This window comes from Bombina bombina, chromosome 1, assembly GCF_027579735.1.
Source record: "Bombina bombina isolate aBomBom1 chromosome 1, aBomBom1.pri, whole genome shotgun sequence".
In the NCBI taxonomy this organism is placed as follows: domain Eukaryota; kingdom Metazoa; phylum Chordata; class Amphibia; order Anura; family Bombinatoridae; genus Bombina; species Bombina bombina.
Window position 1 is genome coordinate 1,568,546,230 of NC_069499.1, and position 18,482 is coordinate 1,568,564,711.

The 18,482-nt window shown below is 39.5% G+C and overlaps 1 protein-coding gene across 1 annotated transcript in view; it reads right to left on the minus strand.

The window, feature by feature from the left end:
- Window positions 1–16,552: 16,552 nt before the first annotated feature.
- The window catches only part of OGFOD3 (2-oxoglutarate and iron dependent oxygenase domain containing 3), a gene marked incomplete in the record, with an annotated part of 739,577 nt that continues 737,647 nt past the window's right edge, over window positions 16,553–18,482 (minus strand). The window contains 1 exon segment of the mRNA XM_053709794.1: window positions 16,553–16,934. Coding sequence (XP_053565769.1) covers window positions 16,798–16,934 — 137 coding nt within the window.

The window sequence follows — 18,482 nt, forward strand, 5'->3', positions numbered from 1 at the left end:
GGTATTTGGAGTCAGTGATTAAAGGGTCTAACGCTCACTTTACAGCCGCGACTTTTCCATACCGCAGATCCCCCTACGCCATTTGCGTAGCCTATCTTTTCAATGGGATCTTTCTAACGCTGGTATTTAGAGTCGTTTCTGAAGTGAGCGTTAGAGCTCTAACGACAAGATTCCAGCCGCCTGAAAATAGCAGGAGTTAAGAGCTTTCTGGCTAACGCCGGTTTATAAAGCTCTTAACTACTGTACCCTAAAGTACACTAACACCCATAAACTACCTATGTACCCCTAAACCGAGGTCCCCCCACACCGCCGCCACTCGATTAAAATTTTTAACCCCTAATCTGCCGACCGCCACCTACGTTATATTTATGTACCCCTAATCTGCTGCCCCTAACCCCGCCGACCCCTGTATTATATTTATTAACCCCTAACCTGCCCCCCACAACGTCGCCGCCAGCTACTTACAATAATTAACCCCTAATCTTCCGACCGCAAATCGCCGCCACCTACGTTATCCCTATGTACCCCTAATCTGCTGCCCCTAACATCGCCGACCCCTATATTATATTTATTAACCCCTAATCTGCCCCCCTCAACGTCGCCGACACCTGCCTACACTTATTAACCCCTAATCTGCCGAGCGGACCTGAGCGCTACTATAATAAATGTATTAACCCCTAATCCGCCTCACTAACCCTATCATAAATAGTATTAACCCCTAATCTGCCCTCCCTAACATCGCCGACACCTACCTTCAATTATTAACCCCTAATCTGCCGACCGGAGCTCACCGCTATTCTAATAAATGTATTAACCCCTAAAGCTAAGTCTAACCCTAACACTAACACCCCCCTAAGTTAAATATAATTTTTATCTAACGAAATAAATTAACTCTTATTAAATAACTTATTCCTATTTAAAGCTAAATACTTACCTGTAAAAATAAATCCTAATATAGCTACAATATAAATTATAATTATATTATAGCTATTTTAGGATTAATATTTATTTTACAGGCAACTTTGTAATTATTTTAACCAGGTACAATAGCTATTAAATAGTTGAGAACTATTTAATAGTTACCTAGTTAAAATAATAACAAATTTACCTGTAAAATAAATCCTAACCTAAGATATAATTAAACCTAACACTACCCTATCAATAAAATAATTAAATAAACTACCTACAATTACCTACAATTAACCTAACACTACACTATCAATAAATTAATTAAACACAATTCCTACAAATAAATACAATTAAATAAACTAGCTAAAGTACAAAAAATAAAAAAGAACTAAGTTACAGAAAATAAAAAAATATTTACAAACATAAGAAAAATATTACAACAATTTTAAACTAATTACACCTACTCTAAGCCCCCTAATAAAATAACAAAGCCCCCCAAAATAAAAAATTCCCTACCCTATTCTAAATTAAAAAAGTTACAAGCTCTTTTACCTTACCAGCCCTGAACAGGGCCCTTTGCGGGGCATGCCCCAAGAATTTCAGCTCTTTTGCCTGTAAAAAAAAACATACAATACCCCCCCCCAACATTACAACCCACCACCCACATACCCCTAATCTAACCCAAACCCCCCTTAAATAAACCTAACACTAATCCCCTGAAGATCTTCCTACCTTGTCTTCACCATCCAGGTATCACCGATCCGTCCTGGCTCCAAGATCTTCATCCAACCCAAGCGGGGGTTGGCGATCCATAATCCGGTGCTCCAAAGTCTTCCTCCTATCTGGCAAGAAGAGGACATGCGGACCGGCAAACATCTTCTCCAAGCGGCATCTTCGATCTTCTTCCATCCGGTGCGGAGCGGGTCCATCTTGAAGCAGGCGACGCGGATCCATCCTCTTCTTCCGATGTCTCCCGACTAATGACGGTTCCTTTAAGGGACGTCATCCAAGATGGCGTCCCTCGAATTCCGATTGGCTGATAGGATTCTATCAGCCAATCGGAATTAAGGTAGGAATTTTCTGATTGGCTGATGGAATCAGCCAATCAGAATCAAGTTCAATCCGATTGGCTGATCCAATCAGCCAATCAGATTGAGCTCGCATTCTATTGGCTGTTCCGATCAGCCAATAGAATGCGAGCTCAATCTGATTGGCTGATTGGATCAGCCAATCAGAAAATTCCTACCTTAATTCCGATTGGCTGATAGAATCCTATCAGCCAATCGGAATTCGAGGGATGCCATCTTGGATGACGTCCCTTAAAGGAACAGTCATTCGTCGTTCAGTCGTCGGTCCGGATGGATGTTCCGCGCTGGATGTCTTCAGGATCCTGCCGCTTCGCTCCGGATGGAAGAAGATCGAAGATGCCGCCTGGATGATGACTTCAATCGGATGGAAGATCCTCTTCTGCCCCGCTTGGATGAAGACTTTGACCGGATCATGGACCTCTTCAGCCCCCGCTTGGGCTTGGATCAGGACATCGGAGGAGCTCTTCAGGACGGATCGGTGAACCTGGATGGTGAAGACAAGGTAGGAAGATCTTCAGGGGCTTAGTGTTAGGTTTATTTAAGGGGGGTTTGGGTTAGATTAGGGGTATGTGGGTGGTGGGTTGTAATGTTGGGGGGGGTATGGTATGTTTTTTTTTACAGGCAAAAGAGCTGAAATCCTTGGGGCATGCCCCGCAAAGGGCCCTGTTCAGGGCTGGTAAGGTAAAAGAGCTTGTAACTTTTTTAATTTAGAATAGGGTAGGGAATTTTTTTATTTTGGGGGGCTTTGTTATTTTATTAGGGGGCTTAGAGTAGGTGTAATTAGTTTAAAATTGTTGTAATATTTTTATTATGTTTGTAAATATTTTTTTATTTTCTGTAACTTAGATCTTTTTTATTTTTTGTACTTTAGCTAGTTTATTTAATTGTATTTATTTGTAGCAATTGTGTTTAATTAATTTATTGATAGTGTAGTGTTAGGTTAATTGTAGGTAATTGTAGGTAGTTTATTTAATTATTTTATTGATAGGGTAGTGTTAGGTTTAATTATATCTTAGGTTAGGATTTATTTTACAGGTAAATTTGTTATTATTTTAACTAGGTAACTATTAAATAGTTCTTAACTATTTAATAGCTATTGTACCTGGTTAAAATAATTACAAAGTTACCTGTAAAATAAATATTAATCCTAAAATAGCTATAATATAATTATAATTTATATTGTAGCTATATTAGGATTTATTTTACAGGTAAGTATTTAGCTTTAAATAGGAATAAGTTATTTAATAAGAGTTAATTTATTTCGTTAGATAAAAATTATATTTAACTTAGGGGGGTGTTAGTGTTAGGGTTAGACTTAGCTTTAGGGGTTAATACATTTATTAGAATAGCGGTGAGCTCCGGTCGGCAGATTAGGGGTTAATCATTGAAGGTAGGTGTCGGCGATGTTAGGGAGGGCAGATTAGGGGTTAATACTATTTATGATAGGGTTAGTGAGGCGGATTAGGGGTTAATACATTTATTATAGTAGCGCTCAGGTCCGCTCGGCAGATTAGGGGTTAATAAGTGTAGGTAGGTGTCGGCGACGTTGTGGGGGGCAGATTAGGGGTTAATAAATATAACATAGGGGTCGGCGATGTTAGGGCAGCAGATTAGGGGTACATAGGGATAACGTAGGTGGCGGCGTTTTACGGAGCGGCAGATTAGGGGTTAAAAGTGTAATGCAGGGGTCAGCGATAGCGGGGGCGGCAGATTAGGGGTTAATAAGTGTAAGGTTAGGGGTGTTTAGACTCGGGGTACATGTTAGGGTGTTAGGTGCAGACTTAGAAAGTGTTTCCCCATAGGAAACAATGGGGCTGCGTTAGGAGCTGAACGCTGCTTTTTTGCAGGTGTTAGGTTTTTTTTCAGCTCAAACAGTCCCATTGTTTCCTATGGGAGAATCGTGCACGAGCACGTTTTTGAGGCCGGCCGCGTCCGTAAGCAACTCTGGTATCGAGAGTTGCATTTGCGGTAAAAATGCTCTACGCTCCTTTTTTGGAGCCTAACGCAGCATTTGTTTTAACTCTCGATACCAGAGTTAAATTTATGGTGCGGCCAGAAAAAAGCCCGCGGAGCGTTAACAGCCCTTTTACCGCCGAACTCCAAATCTAGGCCCTTGTTTGCTGAACTTGTCCCACTAAGGGAAGCCAAAGGACGTTGGGGTCACCCCACATCAGCTATACTTTTTGTATAATATGTTGAACAATCTTGTACTAATGCTCATTGATTCTGTACTGTTGGAAAATATTTTCAAATAAAAAGAATATAACAACAACAAAAAAAACCTTGTTTCCTAAGTGACCGCACACTGACACACTGACAAGTTGTAGCACATATACAAGTAGATACAGTAGGCAGCAACTCAATGCATTTAGGCATCTAGAAGAGGTGAAAATGGCTTGATGAAGTTCAAACCGAGCATCAGAATGGGGAAGAAAGGGGATTTAAGTGACTTTGAACGTGGCATGGTTGTTGGTGCCAGACGGGCTGGTCTGAGTATTTTAAAAAACTGCTGATCTACTGGGATTTTCACACACAACCATCTCTAGGGTCCGAAAACAAGAAAATATCCAATGAGCGGCAGTTGTGTGGACGGAAATGCCTTGTTGATGTCAGAGGAGAATGGGCAGACTGGTTCTAGATGATAGAAAGGCAACAGTAACTCAAATAACCACTCGTTACAACCAAGGTATGCAGAATACCATCTCTGAATGCACAACACGTCAAACCTAGAAGCAGATTGTCTACAGAAGCAGAAGACCACACCGAGTGCCACTCCTGTCAGCTAAGAACAGGAAACTGAGGCTATGATTCGCACAGGCTCATCAAAATTGGACAATAGAAGATTGGAAAAACGTTGCCTGGTCTGAAGAGTCTCGATTTCATCTGCAACATTCAGATGGTAGGGTCAGAATTTGGCATAAACAACATGAAAGCATGGATCCCTCCTGCCTTGTTTCAACGGTTGAGACTGGTGGTGGTTATGTAATGGTGTGGGGGATATTTTCTTGGCACACTTTGGGCCCCTTAGTACCAACTGAGCATCGTTTAAAGTATTATTGCTGAACATGTCCATACCTTTATGACTACAGTGTACCCAACGTATGATGGCTACTACCAGCAGGATAATGCACCATGTCACAAAGCTCAAATCATCTCAAACTGGTTTCTTGAACATGACGATGAGTTCACTGTACTCCGATGGCCTCCACCGTCACCAGATCTCAATCCAATAGAGCACCTTTGGGATGTGGTGAAACGGGAGATTCGCATCAAGGATGTGCAGCCGACAAATCTGCAACAACTGCGTGATGCTATCATGTCAATATGGACCAAAATGTCTGAGGAATGCTTCTAACACCTTGTTGAATCTATGCCACGAAGAATTAAGGCAGTTCTGAAGGCAAAAGGGGGTCCAACCTTGTACTAGCATTGTGTACCTAATAAAGTGGCCGGTGAGTGTATAAGCTACACTGTAATTCCCCCATCCTCAATATTTTTTTACCTTTGGTATCCACCCTCCTTGCAGAGGCAAAAAAAATGGTGCAGATGGGAAAATTACAGTGCAGCATATATATGTCTGATTAACAACGCATACACTGGGCATCTTATTGTGTGAGTTTGGAACTCCCCCACCAGCAATCAACGCTCGTCGAGATTCGCAACCTGTAGCTGGTCATTACATAATCGAGTTCCACATATTCCTTTCAAACATATGTTGAGTGCGATAACGTAATTGTGAGCATGCGCAGGTTGAGGTAGCAAATCTCTACAAGGTAGCTATTTTTGACAGGACATCGGTCCTAAGCAGTTTGGATAAAGGGTTTTGTACCGTTGCTTATAGGTGCCATGTGTGTAATTAACCTGTTGTGCCATAGATATGCGTGTATCTCTCTCTAAGAGGCATTATGGTTATAGTTTGCTTGAGTGTTTGTTGGTTTATTATTTTTACTCATTTTTATTAGTGTAAATGTGATTAAAATTTTAATAATTAATCTTAATTGATTGAGCAGGTAGTGTTTGCTGATGTTTCTTCCTAACGTTATCTAATATGGGAATGGGTTATGTAAGTGTGTCTTGCCAATGCGCAAAAACCAATGTCACATTCTCAAAACTCTGTGGGGTACTCAGTAATAATTGTAAAAGTGTTGCCGGAGGTTTTATAAAGTTGTTTTATCTGTGGAATGTGATGTGAAAATGCCACGAAAAATGTTTCATTAAAGGGACATAAACCCATTTTTTTAATTTCATTATTGAGGCAGAGCCTGTGATTTTAACCCATTAAGGACCGGGCATTTCTGACAAAAACTTCCCCAAAAGACCAGAGCATTTTTACCATCACTACATTTAAACAGAAATAGAGCCTTTTTTTATATTTACCTATCAAAACTATAAAAAAAATTTTAGAAGACAACCAAAAGTATTGATCTAGGCCCATTTTGGTATATTTCATGCCATCATTTCACCGCCAAATGCGCCCAAATAAAAAAAATTGCTAACTTTTTCACAATTTTAGGTTTCTCACTGAAATTATTTACAAACAGCTTGTGCAATCATGGCACAAATGGTTGTAAATGCTTCTCTGGGATCTCTTTGTTCAGAAATAGCAGACATATACGGCTTTGGCGTTGGTTTTTGGTAATTAGAAGGCCACTAAATGCTGCTGTCACTGCGCACCACACTTATATTATGCCCAGCAGTGAAGGTGTTAATTAGGTAGTTGGTAGGGTTAATTTTAGCTTTAGTGTACAGATCAGCCTCCAACCTGACACATACCACCCCCTCTACTCTCTCAAACAGCTCTCTTCCCTCCCCACCCCACAATTGTCACCCCCATCTTAAGTACTAGCAGAAAGTCTGCCATTATAAAAATAAAAGTTTTTTTATTTTTAGTTATATATTCTCTGATGGGTACAATCCCCCCCCCCCCCCAAACAGCTCTCTAACCTTCTTCCCTCTACCTATTTGACGCCATTTTAGGTACTGGCAACTGTCTGCCAGTACCCAGTTTGCTGCAAATTAAGCAAATAAAAAAGTTTTAAAATGTTTAAATACCCATTTTTTTCTGAATTGTAGCTGCCCCCCCTCAATACCCTACCCCCTCCCAGATCCCTTTCCTTCAACAGATCCCACACAGGATCCCCCTCATTGCCCCTCCTCCCTCAATGACGCAGCTTTTATTTATTTATTTTTTATCCCCTGTAGTGTGGAGTAGTGGTCCCACCCGCTCCTGCCCTCCTCCCACCCCCTCCAGCGATGTGCCGCTCACCCGCCTCCCTCCTTACCCTCCCTCTCACCCACCTAACGATCGGCCCCACCACTGTCCGATGCAGAGAGGGCCGCAGAGTGGCCCTCTCTGCATCGTTAACTCTGCAAATCTCTTTCTGAAGTGCTCCACTCGTGGGGTATGCAGAAATAGTGCGATCTCGCGGCAGAGGGAAGCCCAGGACTGCAGCAATGTACAGGGTACGTCACTGGTCCTTAAGGGCATAACGACCAGCATCGTACAGGGCATGGCGCTGGTCATTAAGTGGTTAAACAACTTTCCAGTTTACTTTAATTATACATTTTTTTTATTATTATTTTTTTTTTAATTTTTAAAAGAGCTTTATTAAGATCAAATGAGATTACGTATCATAAAACAGTTGTACATGGTATAAATCATTAATGTTACAAGTTAGAATAACTCAAACATAAATCCATGCAATAGCAGGGGGAAAACTAGAATCATCTATTACATTACTTATGATTATCATATAGCTTCCTGTTTGCCCTTTTCGCAGATCTCAATCTTGTCCCCTGAAATTGCAATTGAGACCTCTCTTGGGTCTGAGGCAGGTTCAAAAATGAATTGAATGGTATTGGGGATCTATATAAAGTTAAAAGATAATAAGAAAAATAGTAGCGTATAGCTTAAGTGATAAATACAAACCGGCAAAATATTTATAACAGATCTGACTGTAGCTATACATCAGTAGTAACAGTGCTCTTTTACTAGCCCCCTATAACTAGGATGTAGGCCTGATCTTATGCTTAAATAAAATCCAGGGGTATTATCAGACATAAAACAGAAAGGAGAATTTACATATAAACGCACAGCACCATGTTTAAAGACATTATGAAACTACTCGTTTCTGTTGAGGATTTATGTAGATGCACCGGTCAAGACTTGATGCTATATTAACATGCAACTCACAAAGGTAAATAACCATGTTTTGTGGTCTAACTAAAGAACTACATAACAAAATAAAAAGGAACACAGCTACACAAACCTTATTTTCCAGCTTACATAATCTACATTATTGAACCTGAGTGGCTATGTACATACACTTTCAGCTAATTGTTGCGTGTCACACCCTAGACAAAAAACAGATATATATGATATGGCTCATAAAGCTTTCTTTTTAGATATAGCTCATGTTAATAATAATAATTGATATTTACGCTCCCAACAGCGGTCCCGGCCGTAGACCGCAAAAGGGGCGCTGGTATTGCTATCCTTTTTTCTTACTTTAATCTGAGGCAGCACACACATTGTTAATCCCTTTTTCAAATGTATTTTTATGTCACCCTAGGGGCCCCCCACTAAAACCCCGCAGGAGACACACAGGAATATAAAAGGACGTTAATACCTCCACCATTCCATAAATTCGTATTTAGTTCTAAGGCTCACTTGTAGTGTGCTTCAATGAAAGTGCATGTGGTCATCTAAAGTAAAATATAGGGAAGCAACAACTGATATAATCACATTAGTGTAGACATAGATAAACAAGATTAAAACATTTTTAGACCAACTATTATAAACAGTATTTATCGATACCAGTATATTTTCAGGCTGGCTTTAGCGTGTCCCAATAATATTGCATTTTAGACTAGTAGAGTCTTTTCTGTCGGAGTAAAAAGGTATGTCCAGCTGCCATAGTAGAGCTATATCCGTTAAAGATGATGTGTTATCAATAGTTATATTAATCCGGGATTTTCCTCTATTTTCCTGTATAAGGAGTGCTTCCAATTCATGTCTATTTAGCCGCGAGACAGCTTGGGTTAAAGTGCTGGGCTTCTTGAGTTGATTAGAGGCTATTGCACAGCTTGTTCCATCGCCATGACTGTATTTAGATGTTGTATCAGCACTGAGAGGCGCCATGAAGATAGGGCCCTTCTGTTGCTTATCAGTCGCTGGCGGTCTGTTATTATGCCGGGGCAACTTCTTTCGAGGTGAAACCTGTGAAGATGACACTGTTCTAACTTTGATTTCCATTTTGCTTTGTAGGGAGGAAACCGCGGGAGCACCCTTTACCGCGATTCCGTCCTCCATAGCTGTCACCTCTTTATCTTCCGCTCTGCTCCTTAAGTTGAAGTATGTCATATGTGGTTGCGTTAGAAAGTCCCAGGGAGCCCTTTGCATTAGATCCATAAAGCGGTGTTCCAATCTCTCCATAATGTCATCAATGCGGGTCAGATAGTTAGCTTCCATCACAGCAGCCATATTTGTTGCGCAGTAATAGATTTCTTGGTAGCCTCAGGTTTTCTTTATTGGGAAGATCCCTTTTGTTCTATAGTGCTGAAAAAATTTGAGAAATTTATGTTCTATTATATCCAGTCCTGACAATTACCCTTGGAAAACCGAGGGGGGTAGCGCTGCCTGTCCTGAGCCGCCGCTCCAGGCCTTTGTTGTCCACTCTTGTGTTCCAGCGTCAGAAATACCGAGAGTAACCCGATTTTTGTCAACCAAACCACTGTACCAGTAGTGCTGATCGTTTTATTTGCTAAATCGCTGTAATAGGTACCCTACATTAGAAGATGCGACCGTCCACAGTCGCTGTTTGGACACGCCCCCAATTATCAATTTTTGTTCATTCTCTTGGTATCCTTTGTTGAAGGAGCAATAATTTACTACTGGGAGCTAGCTGAATATATTTGAGGAACTAATGACAAGAGGCAATTATGTGTAGCCACCAATCAATCAGCAGCTAGGCCCCAGTAATGCATTGCTGTTCTTGACCCTACCTAGGTATTCTCTTCAAATAAGGATACCTAGAAAACTAAGCAATTTAGAGAATAGAAGTAAATTGGAAATTTGTTTAAAATCACATGCTCTCTGAATCATGAAAGAAACATTTTGGGTTTCGTGTCCCTTTAAGTATTGTGAATTTGGATTGTGATCAGGACTGGCACGTTAAAGGGACAGTCTACACCAGAATATTTGTTTTAAAAGATAGATAATCCCTTTATTACCCATTCTCTAGTTTTGCATAACCAACACAGTTATAGTAACCCTTTGAGTGCTAATGACGGCTCTGAGCCGTCACAGAGTTTCCCACTCTGGTGCTAATGACGTCGCTAGCACTCTCCCACCTTGAGGGAGATCTAGGGGCTCCCACCTGCTCCTACCCCGGCGATCGTGCCTGTAGAGTGACAGGCATCCCCGGGGCTTCCCGTTTTGCGTGGTGACGTCATGCGCAATAACGTGATGACGTAACCGCACAACTTTATTTATACTTAGCAATGCTAAGTATAGGAGCAGGGGGCATGCTGCTTAGAAGCCATAGATATGTGTGTATCTCTCTCTAAGAGGCATTATGGTTATAGTTTGCTTGAGTGTTTGTTGGTTTATTATTTTTACTCATTTTTATTAGTGTAAAGGTGATTAAAATTTTAATCTTTAATCTTGATTGATTGAGCAGGTAGTGTTTGCTGATGTTGCTTCCTAACGTTATCTAATATGAGAGTGGGTTATGTAAGTGTGTCTTGCCAATGCGCAAAAACCAATGTCACATTCTCAAAACTCTGTGGGGTACTCAGTAATAATTGGAAAAGTGTTGCCGGAGGTTTTATACAGTTGTTTTATCTGTGGAATGTGATGTGAAAATGCCCCCAAAAATGTTTCATTAAAGGGACATAAACCCATTTTTTAAATTTCATTATTGAGGCAGAGCATGTGATTTTAACCCATTAAGGACCGGCATTTCTGACAAAAACTTCCCCAAAAGACCAGAGCATTTTTACCATAACTACATTTAAACAGAAATAGAGCCTTTTTTTATATTTACCTATCAAAACTATAAAAAAATTTTTAGAAGACAACCAAAAGTATTGATCTAGGTCCATTTTGGTATATTTCATGACATCATTTTACCGCCAAATGCGCCCAGATAAAAAAATTTTCTAACTTTTTCACAATTTTAGGTTTCTCACTGAAATTATTTACAAACAGCTTGTTCAATCATGGCACAAATGGTTGTAAATGCTTCTCTGGGATCCCTTTGTTCAGAAATAGCAAACATATACGGCTTTGGCGTTGGTTTTTGGTAATTAGAAGGCCACTAAATGCTGCTATCACTGCGCACCACACTTATATTATGCCCAGCAGTGAAGGTGTTAATTAGGTAGTTGGTAGGGTTAATTTTAGCTTTAGTGTACAGATCAGCCTCCAACCTGACACATCCCACACCCTGACCCCTTTCAAACAGCTCTCTTCCCTCCCCCACCCCACAATTGTCACCCCCATCTTAAGTACTAGCATAAAGTCTGCCATTATAAAAATAAAAGTTTTTTTATTTTTAGTTATATATTCTCTGATGGGTACAATCCCCCTTAAACAGCAATAATATACTACTGGGAGCTAGCTGAATATATTTGAGGAACTAATGACAAGAGGCAATTATGTTTAGCCACCAATCAGCAGATAGGCCCCAGCAATGCATTGCTGTTCTTGACCCTACCTAGGTATTCTCTTCAAATAAGGATACCTAGAGAACTAAGCAATTTAGAGAATAGAAGTAAATTGGAAATTTGTTTAAAATCACATGCTCTCTGAATCATGAAAGAAACATTTTGGGTTTCATGTCCCTTTAAGTATTGTGAATTTGGATTGTGATCAGGACTGGCACGTTAAAGGGACAGTCTACACCAGAATATTTGTTTTAAAAGATAGATAATCCCTTTATTACCCATTCTCTAGATTTGCATAACCAACACAGTTATATTAACTCTTTGAGTGCTAATGACGGCTCTGAGCCGTCACAGAGTTTCCCACTCTGGTGCTAATGACGGCTCAAAGCCGTCGCTAGCACTCTCCCACCTTGAGGGAGATCTAAGGGCTCCCACCTGCTCCTACCCCGGCGATCGTGCCTGTAGAGTGACAGGCATCCCCGGGGCTTCCCGTTTTGTGTGGTGACGTGATGACGTAACCGTGCAACTTTATTTATACTTAGCAATGTTAAGTATAGGAGCAGGGGGCATGCTGCTTAGAAGCCTGTATCTCAGGCATCTAAGCAGCTACAGACCCCCAAGACCCATCATTGAAAAGCTAACATTTCCAACAGTGTAAGTCTTGGGGATCTGAGAAAAGTGAAAAAAAAAGTTAAAAAAAATTGTTCAAAAAATAAAATAATAAAAATAACATTAAAAAATCTTAGCACCCAGGTGGGAAAGTGCTTAGCACTCAAAGGGTTAATATACTTTTTACCTCTGTGATTACTGTGACTGTATTTAAGCCTCTGCAAACTGCCCCCTTATTTCAGTTCTTTTGACAAACTTGCATTTTAGCCAATCAGTGCTGACTCCTAGGTAACTCCACGTGCATGAGCTCAATATTATCTATATGACACACATGAACTAATGCCCTCTAGTAATGAAAAAAATTCAAAATGCATTCAGATAAGAGGTGGCCTTCAAGGTCTAAGAAATTAGCATATGAACCTCCTAGGTTTAGCTTTCAACTAAGAATACCAAGAGAACAAAGCAAAATTGGTTATAAAAGTAAATAGGAAAGTTGTTTGTTACATGCCCTATCTGAATCAAGTTTATTTTGGACTAAACTGTCCCTTTAAGTATAGGGCAATTTTTGAGTTGTTTTTGAATAATCATTATGAATGAATGAATGTAATTTTTCAACTATTACAGCCATTTAAATATGTCAAAAGGTTTTTATTACATTTCCAGTGTATTAAATATTCTTCCTGACTTTCTAATCATGAAAAATGATTTCAGAAAAAGAAACATTCAAAATATGAGTTGATAAGACCTCACACTTTTATAAGCTTATTTAATTGCGTTTGCCAAACTTTCTGTAAAATTTCATGTTCTATTAAAAATAAAAATAAATACATAGACTCTTTCGCTGGCAGAGCGTATTACGGCGTAACGGAAGAGAGGGGTTTGCCTTTATCAGCCCGTGAAGGAGATTATCGTGACCGTGAGTTGTGCAATCAATAACTTGCCGTCTGAATGAACCAAAATCAAAATGCTCAGCCTTATTATACACTTGATAGAAAAATAATTTATTCCCTTTGCAGTTTCAATCACAGCCCAACATTCATTTCACAATAAATGTAGTGAATTCATTATTGATTCTTCTAAATAGGACAAGACATTTGGTTCCCATATTAAATCAGCACATAATTTACATCATTCTCAAAGGAATGGAAGAACAGAGAGAGGGCAAATCCTTCACAAATCCCTTTTTATTCTCTTTTATTATCTGGCTGCACGGCCTTATGCCTCTAGACCCCGTAAGTATGGAATAGCATCTCCAACTCCTCTGTTATCTGAGCAGATTCTTAGCCATAGATCCATCATCTCTCTATTTCTTTGTATACATGTTCTGAAATACATATGATATAGCAGCTGTTTAACCCCTTCATGCTGGTATCAAGAGTTTTGTTCCGATGTTAACACTTGCTGGTACATTTTTGTTCCTAAGTCTTCTTAGCTATACGTTATAATTAGGTCTGCTCTCCCTTCAAGCTCAGCCCATTTCATTGGGTTGTGGTTTTAATTAAAAGAAACAGCTATTGCATATACAAAAGTATACATAAAGCAGTAATTTACCAGACATTTTAAACTCTGTAACTGGTATAAAGAGTAATTGGGAATACATTAAGAGGAAACCAATTTTACAACACACTGCCCCTTTAAATTGATTTTGTATTTGTTTAATGAAAACTCCAGAACAATCGGTCAAACGTTTCCCTTAAAGAGACGTGTTCTGTCACAACCCCACTGGGAGCATGATTTCATCTAAACCTAGTTTTTCTATAACAGTACTTAAAGGAACATGTTCTGTCACAACCCCACTGGGAGCATGATTTCATCTAAACCTAGTTTTTCTATAACAGTACTTAAAGGGACGTGTTCTGTCACAGCCCCACTGGGAGCATGATTTCATCTAAACCTAGTTTTTCTATAACAGTACTTAAAGGGACGTGTTCTGTCACAGCCCCACTGGGAGCATGATTTCATCTAAGCCTAGTTTTTCTATAACAGTACTTAAAGGGACGTGTCTGTCACAGCCCCACTGGGAGCATGATTTCATCTAAACCTAGTTTTTCTATAACAGTACTTAAAGGGACGTGTTCTGTCACAGCCCCACTGGGAGCATGATTTCATCTAAGCCTAGTTTTTCTATAACAGTACTTAAAGGGACGTGTCTGTCACAGCCCCACTGGGAGCATGATTTCATCTAAACCTAGTTTTTCTATAACAGTACTTAAAGGGACGTGTCTGTCACAGCCCCACTGGGAGCATGATTTCATCTAAACCTAGTTTTTCTATAACAGTACTTAAAGGAACGTGTTCTGTCACAGCCCCATTGGGAGCATGATTTCATCTAAACCTAGTTTTTCTATAACAGTACTTAAAGGGACGTGTCTGTCACAGCCCCACTGGGAGCATGATTTCATCTAAACCTAGTTTTTCTATAACAGTACTTAAGCTCCTGACATTTTCAGTATAGGTGGGGTATACAACAGGAAAAAACACACAGCTATTTCAAATGACAAAATAAAGATGAAGGAACAGTTAGTAAGCAATTAAATCAATTCTAGCAGATATAATAGAGAATTGGGAACACATTAACGGTGAGAAAAAAAATACAGTACACTGTCCCTTTTAAAAAGTTGTTTGCAAATCAATGAATAAACCTACTGTGACCTTTAAGGCTTGTTACGGCTCATGTGATACAGAATAAGCGGTTACAAACGTTATTCCCGCACGTTGTTCATCTGGAATGGTATTTATTTAGCAAGTTTAATTACTGACCTTGATAACCAAAATAATAATCTTTGTTTTCTGTGACCATTTCATGTTGTGTGCGATAACATCAGACCAATAATAACAACGTATTAAATCTCTTCTAGCGATTCTTGCAGAATTATCTCCTGCCGCAGGTGTCTGTTCATAATTTCCTTCAAGTGGCTTCTGTCCAAGTTTTCCTTCCGGTACCAATACATCCAGTAATATATTCTCAACGTACAAACATCAACTGTGCGGCACAATGCCAAAAGGTGGGTGTTATAGGACAATATTATTGTGTTGCCTGTGGCTGTTTAAAGGGACTCTCAAGTCAAAATGAAACTTTCATGATTCAGATAGAGCAGCAATTTTAAACAACTTTCCAATTTACTTCTATAAACGAAATGTGCACAGTAGTTTTATATTTACACTTTTTATGACACCAGCTCCTACTGAGCATGTGCAAGAATTCACTGAATAAACATATATGCATTTGTGATTGGCTGATGACTGTCACATGGTGCAGTGGGAGTGTAAATAGATATAACTAATAATAATCTACTGCTCATGTGTGCTATTGCATTGTCTTGTTATTATGCAGTTATTGTTAATGCAAATCTAATGTATTTACTGGTCCTTTAAACTCATGACTCAGATAGAGCATACAATTAAATAGGGTATGGAGCACTATAAAGCAGCAGTGTTTGCTGCAAAATATAACCTAGAGCTCAAGGCACGTGCACACTCCTGAAGCTACCTCAGTATGCTCTGATAGAAAGGAGCGGAGTTCCAGGAAAGGATAATAAGTGAAATAGGTGCAGTTATAACAGAAAAAAGGAATTTTGTCGGCTATAGTTAAACACTGAAAGTACAATTTTGACTTTCATGTTTTGGCTGATGGCTTCGCCAATTCTCTTTTTATCTCTTGGTTCAGACACAGGGAATAGCAGTAAGTTCCGGCTCTGTCTGGCACCAAAAATGTTCAAAGCAACATGAAAGTAAAAACCTTCATGGATATGAGTACGCAATTTAAGGAGAATTTTCAATTGGTTCAACAGATGTGTTTAGATAGCCCCAGTAGTACTTTGCTGCTCTGGAGCTGACGTTACCTAAGTGTTTAAAGTGATGGTAAATCCTAGCATTTTTGAAATACCAGGATTTACCAGTGCAACAAATAAAGGAGACTTTCAGTCCTTTATTTGTCTGCAGCGTTCAGAGTGCCGAGCACCTCAGGCTGCCCACGACAGAACGCGATTTTGCAGTGAGGTGATCTTAGCCAATAGCGTGCTAGCTAGCTAGCATAATGCCAGCTGGCCCGCATGACTATTGGCTAAGAGGTGGAAACGTCACCTCACTGAAAAATAGCGTTCTGCTGTGGGCAGCCTGAGGCGCTCTGTGCGCTGAACGCTTCCGACAAATAAAGGAACTTTATTTGTTGCACTGGTAAATCCTAGCGTTTCACAAACACTTGTATTTACCATCACTTTAATCTGTTTGCAGGTGTTAAACACACAGTTATATACATGTTCCAACACAATAGCACATTTTCTTTTTAGACGTTTATGTCCCTTTAATTATTGTAGTATTTCTACTAATTCTAATAATCCAACAGAAAACACAAACAAATATAAGAAACAAGATTCACGGGCTTTCTTGTAGGGTACTTTCATGGAAAAATAAAATGTTCTAACAAAATAGAGCATTTTTCTTTTTGCACTTTACATCCCGTTAAGATATTTTGGAAACAGGAACAGATGTCGAATGGGCAGTGGTCTAAGCAGAATCATTATCAAGTCATGGTGGGGTCCCCAATGGCGTGTTTGGGGTCACAGGTGAATGAGATGGTAATAGCATATCTGGTGCCCCAGCTCACTTTCTCAACACGGTGGAGGTTTTCTGATCCTGAGGTGAAGAAGGACAGGCGACCTGTGACAGACAGAGAGACGGGATAAATTACAGACCTCAAGTGCTTTTCGTTGACTACATAAAATAGGAAATTAAAGGTTTGTCGCAGGAACAGAATAATGCAGCAATTCTAGGAGTAAAAGTGTGTGGGATGGAAAAAAAAGAAAAGAAATGTAGCATATAATTAAATATAATAGAAACATAATATTACGGTCAATGTAAAAGAAATTACTGCTAATTGCAGCTATCAGTATTTTCTGCGCAATAAATCAAGGTAATATTTCAAACTTCAGAAAATCTTGACAAAATAAATAATAAATGAATCAGTTTATGTACACAGGAGACAGCAATCAAATAAAACTAAATTACCTTCTATAGGAATAATTTGTGACATTAAACAAAGGATATAAATGGTGTCAGAGTAGTTTTCAAAATTTAATATTGAATTCCTTCGAGAGAGGAAAAACAGAAACAAAGAATGTGTATGAAAGAGAGGACATCCCTATGATTCTGCTTAACAGTGTGAAGAAAAGGATGTATTGGTATAAATTTTATTTTCTCTATACTGGTGTAAAAGCAGCGCTACCGATGAAGTTGGGTGTCTGTCTAGATACAGGAAGCGCAGACTGCTAGATCTGGCTACCAAATGCCGCTTGCGAAGTACTAAAGAAGACTAAGGGACTCCCTTGCATAACTGCTCTACTGAAACAGCTTGAGAGTATAGGTAAAGATATATATATTTTACAAAAAATAATGTATATATATATATATATATATTTATATACAGTGTATATATATATGTGTGTGTGTGTGTGTGTCTATATATATATATATCTATTTAAAAATAAAAAGAACATGTTCGTCTAAGGGAAGAACATAGGAATTTAAAGTATTTGAAACACACTTTAGGCTTTAGCGCAATTGCTCTAGCGCAGTACCGGGTTAGCGCACAAGTAATAGATCAAAAAGAGGATGACGATTCAACCTCTGGAGGTGCGCTATGTGTCGAGCAATCCGGATCCCACACTGTAGACGAAAATCGTAGGCTGCTCTCTCGGACAATCCAAAAACAACCAAGAAACTCCTAGACAGGAACAAAGAGGCGCCAATAGGGTGATAACGTAAACACAGAATCAATATCAGCAAACAACGGTGGAAATACTCACAAACGGAACGGCACTAAGTTGTGCCAGAAACAGCAGACCGGGACCTATTCGTCGCCCGGCAGACAAACACTCGGCAAGATTCTCCAGGAGGTCATGTGGGGCCCTTCCACCAATCAGGTAAGGAATCACGTCCACACCTTAATCCAGACGGCAGATCAACCAATCAACGGTCAGCCTTGGCACACACCTCTCTCCTCTGGGAACCACTGCGGTGATATTGTACTCCGTGAGTACTTAACAGAGGCAAAGCGGCGAATAGTGCTGACATCCAAGACAGAGAGAGACCTTCTGGATATACAGACTCCAGACGTTATATCCAGTTGGTCTCAATATGAACATAGATTTGGCAGCTTTTCACTAATCAATTTAACAATAATCTTTAACTGTTTTAATATTGCATTTA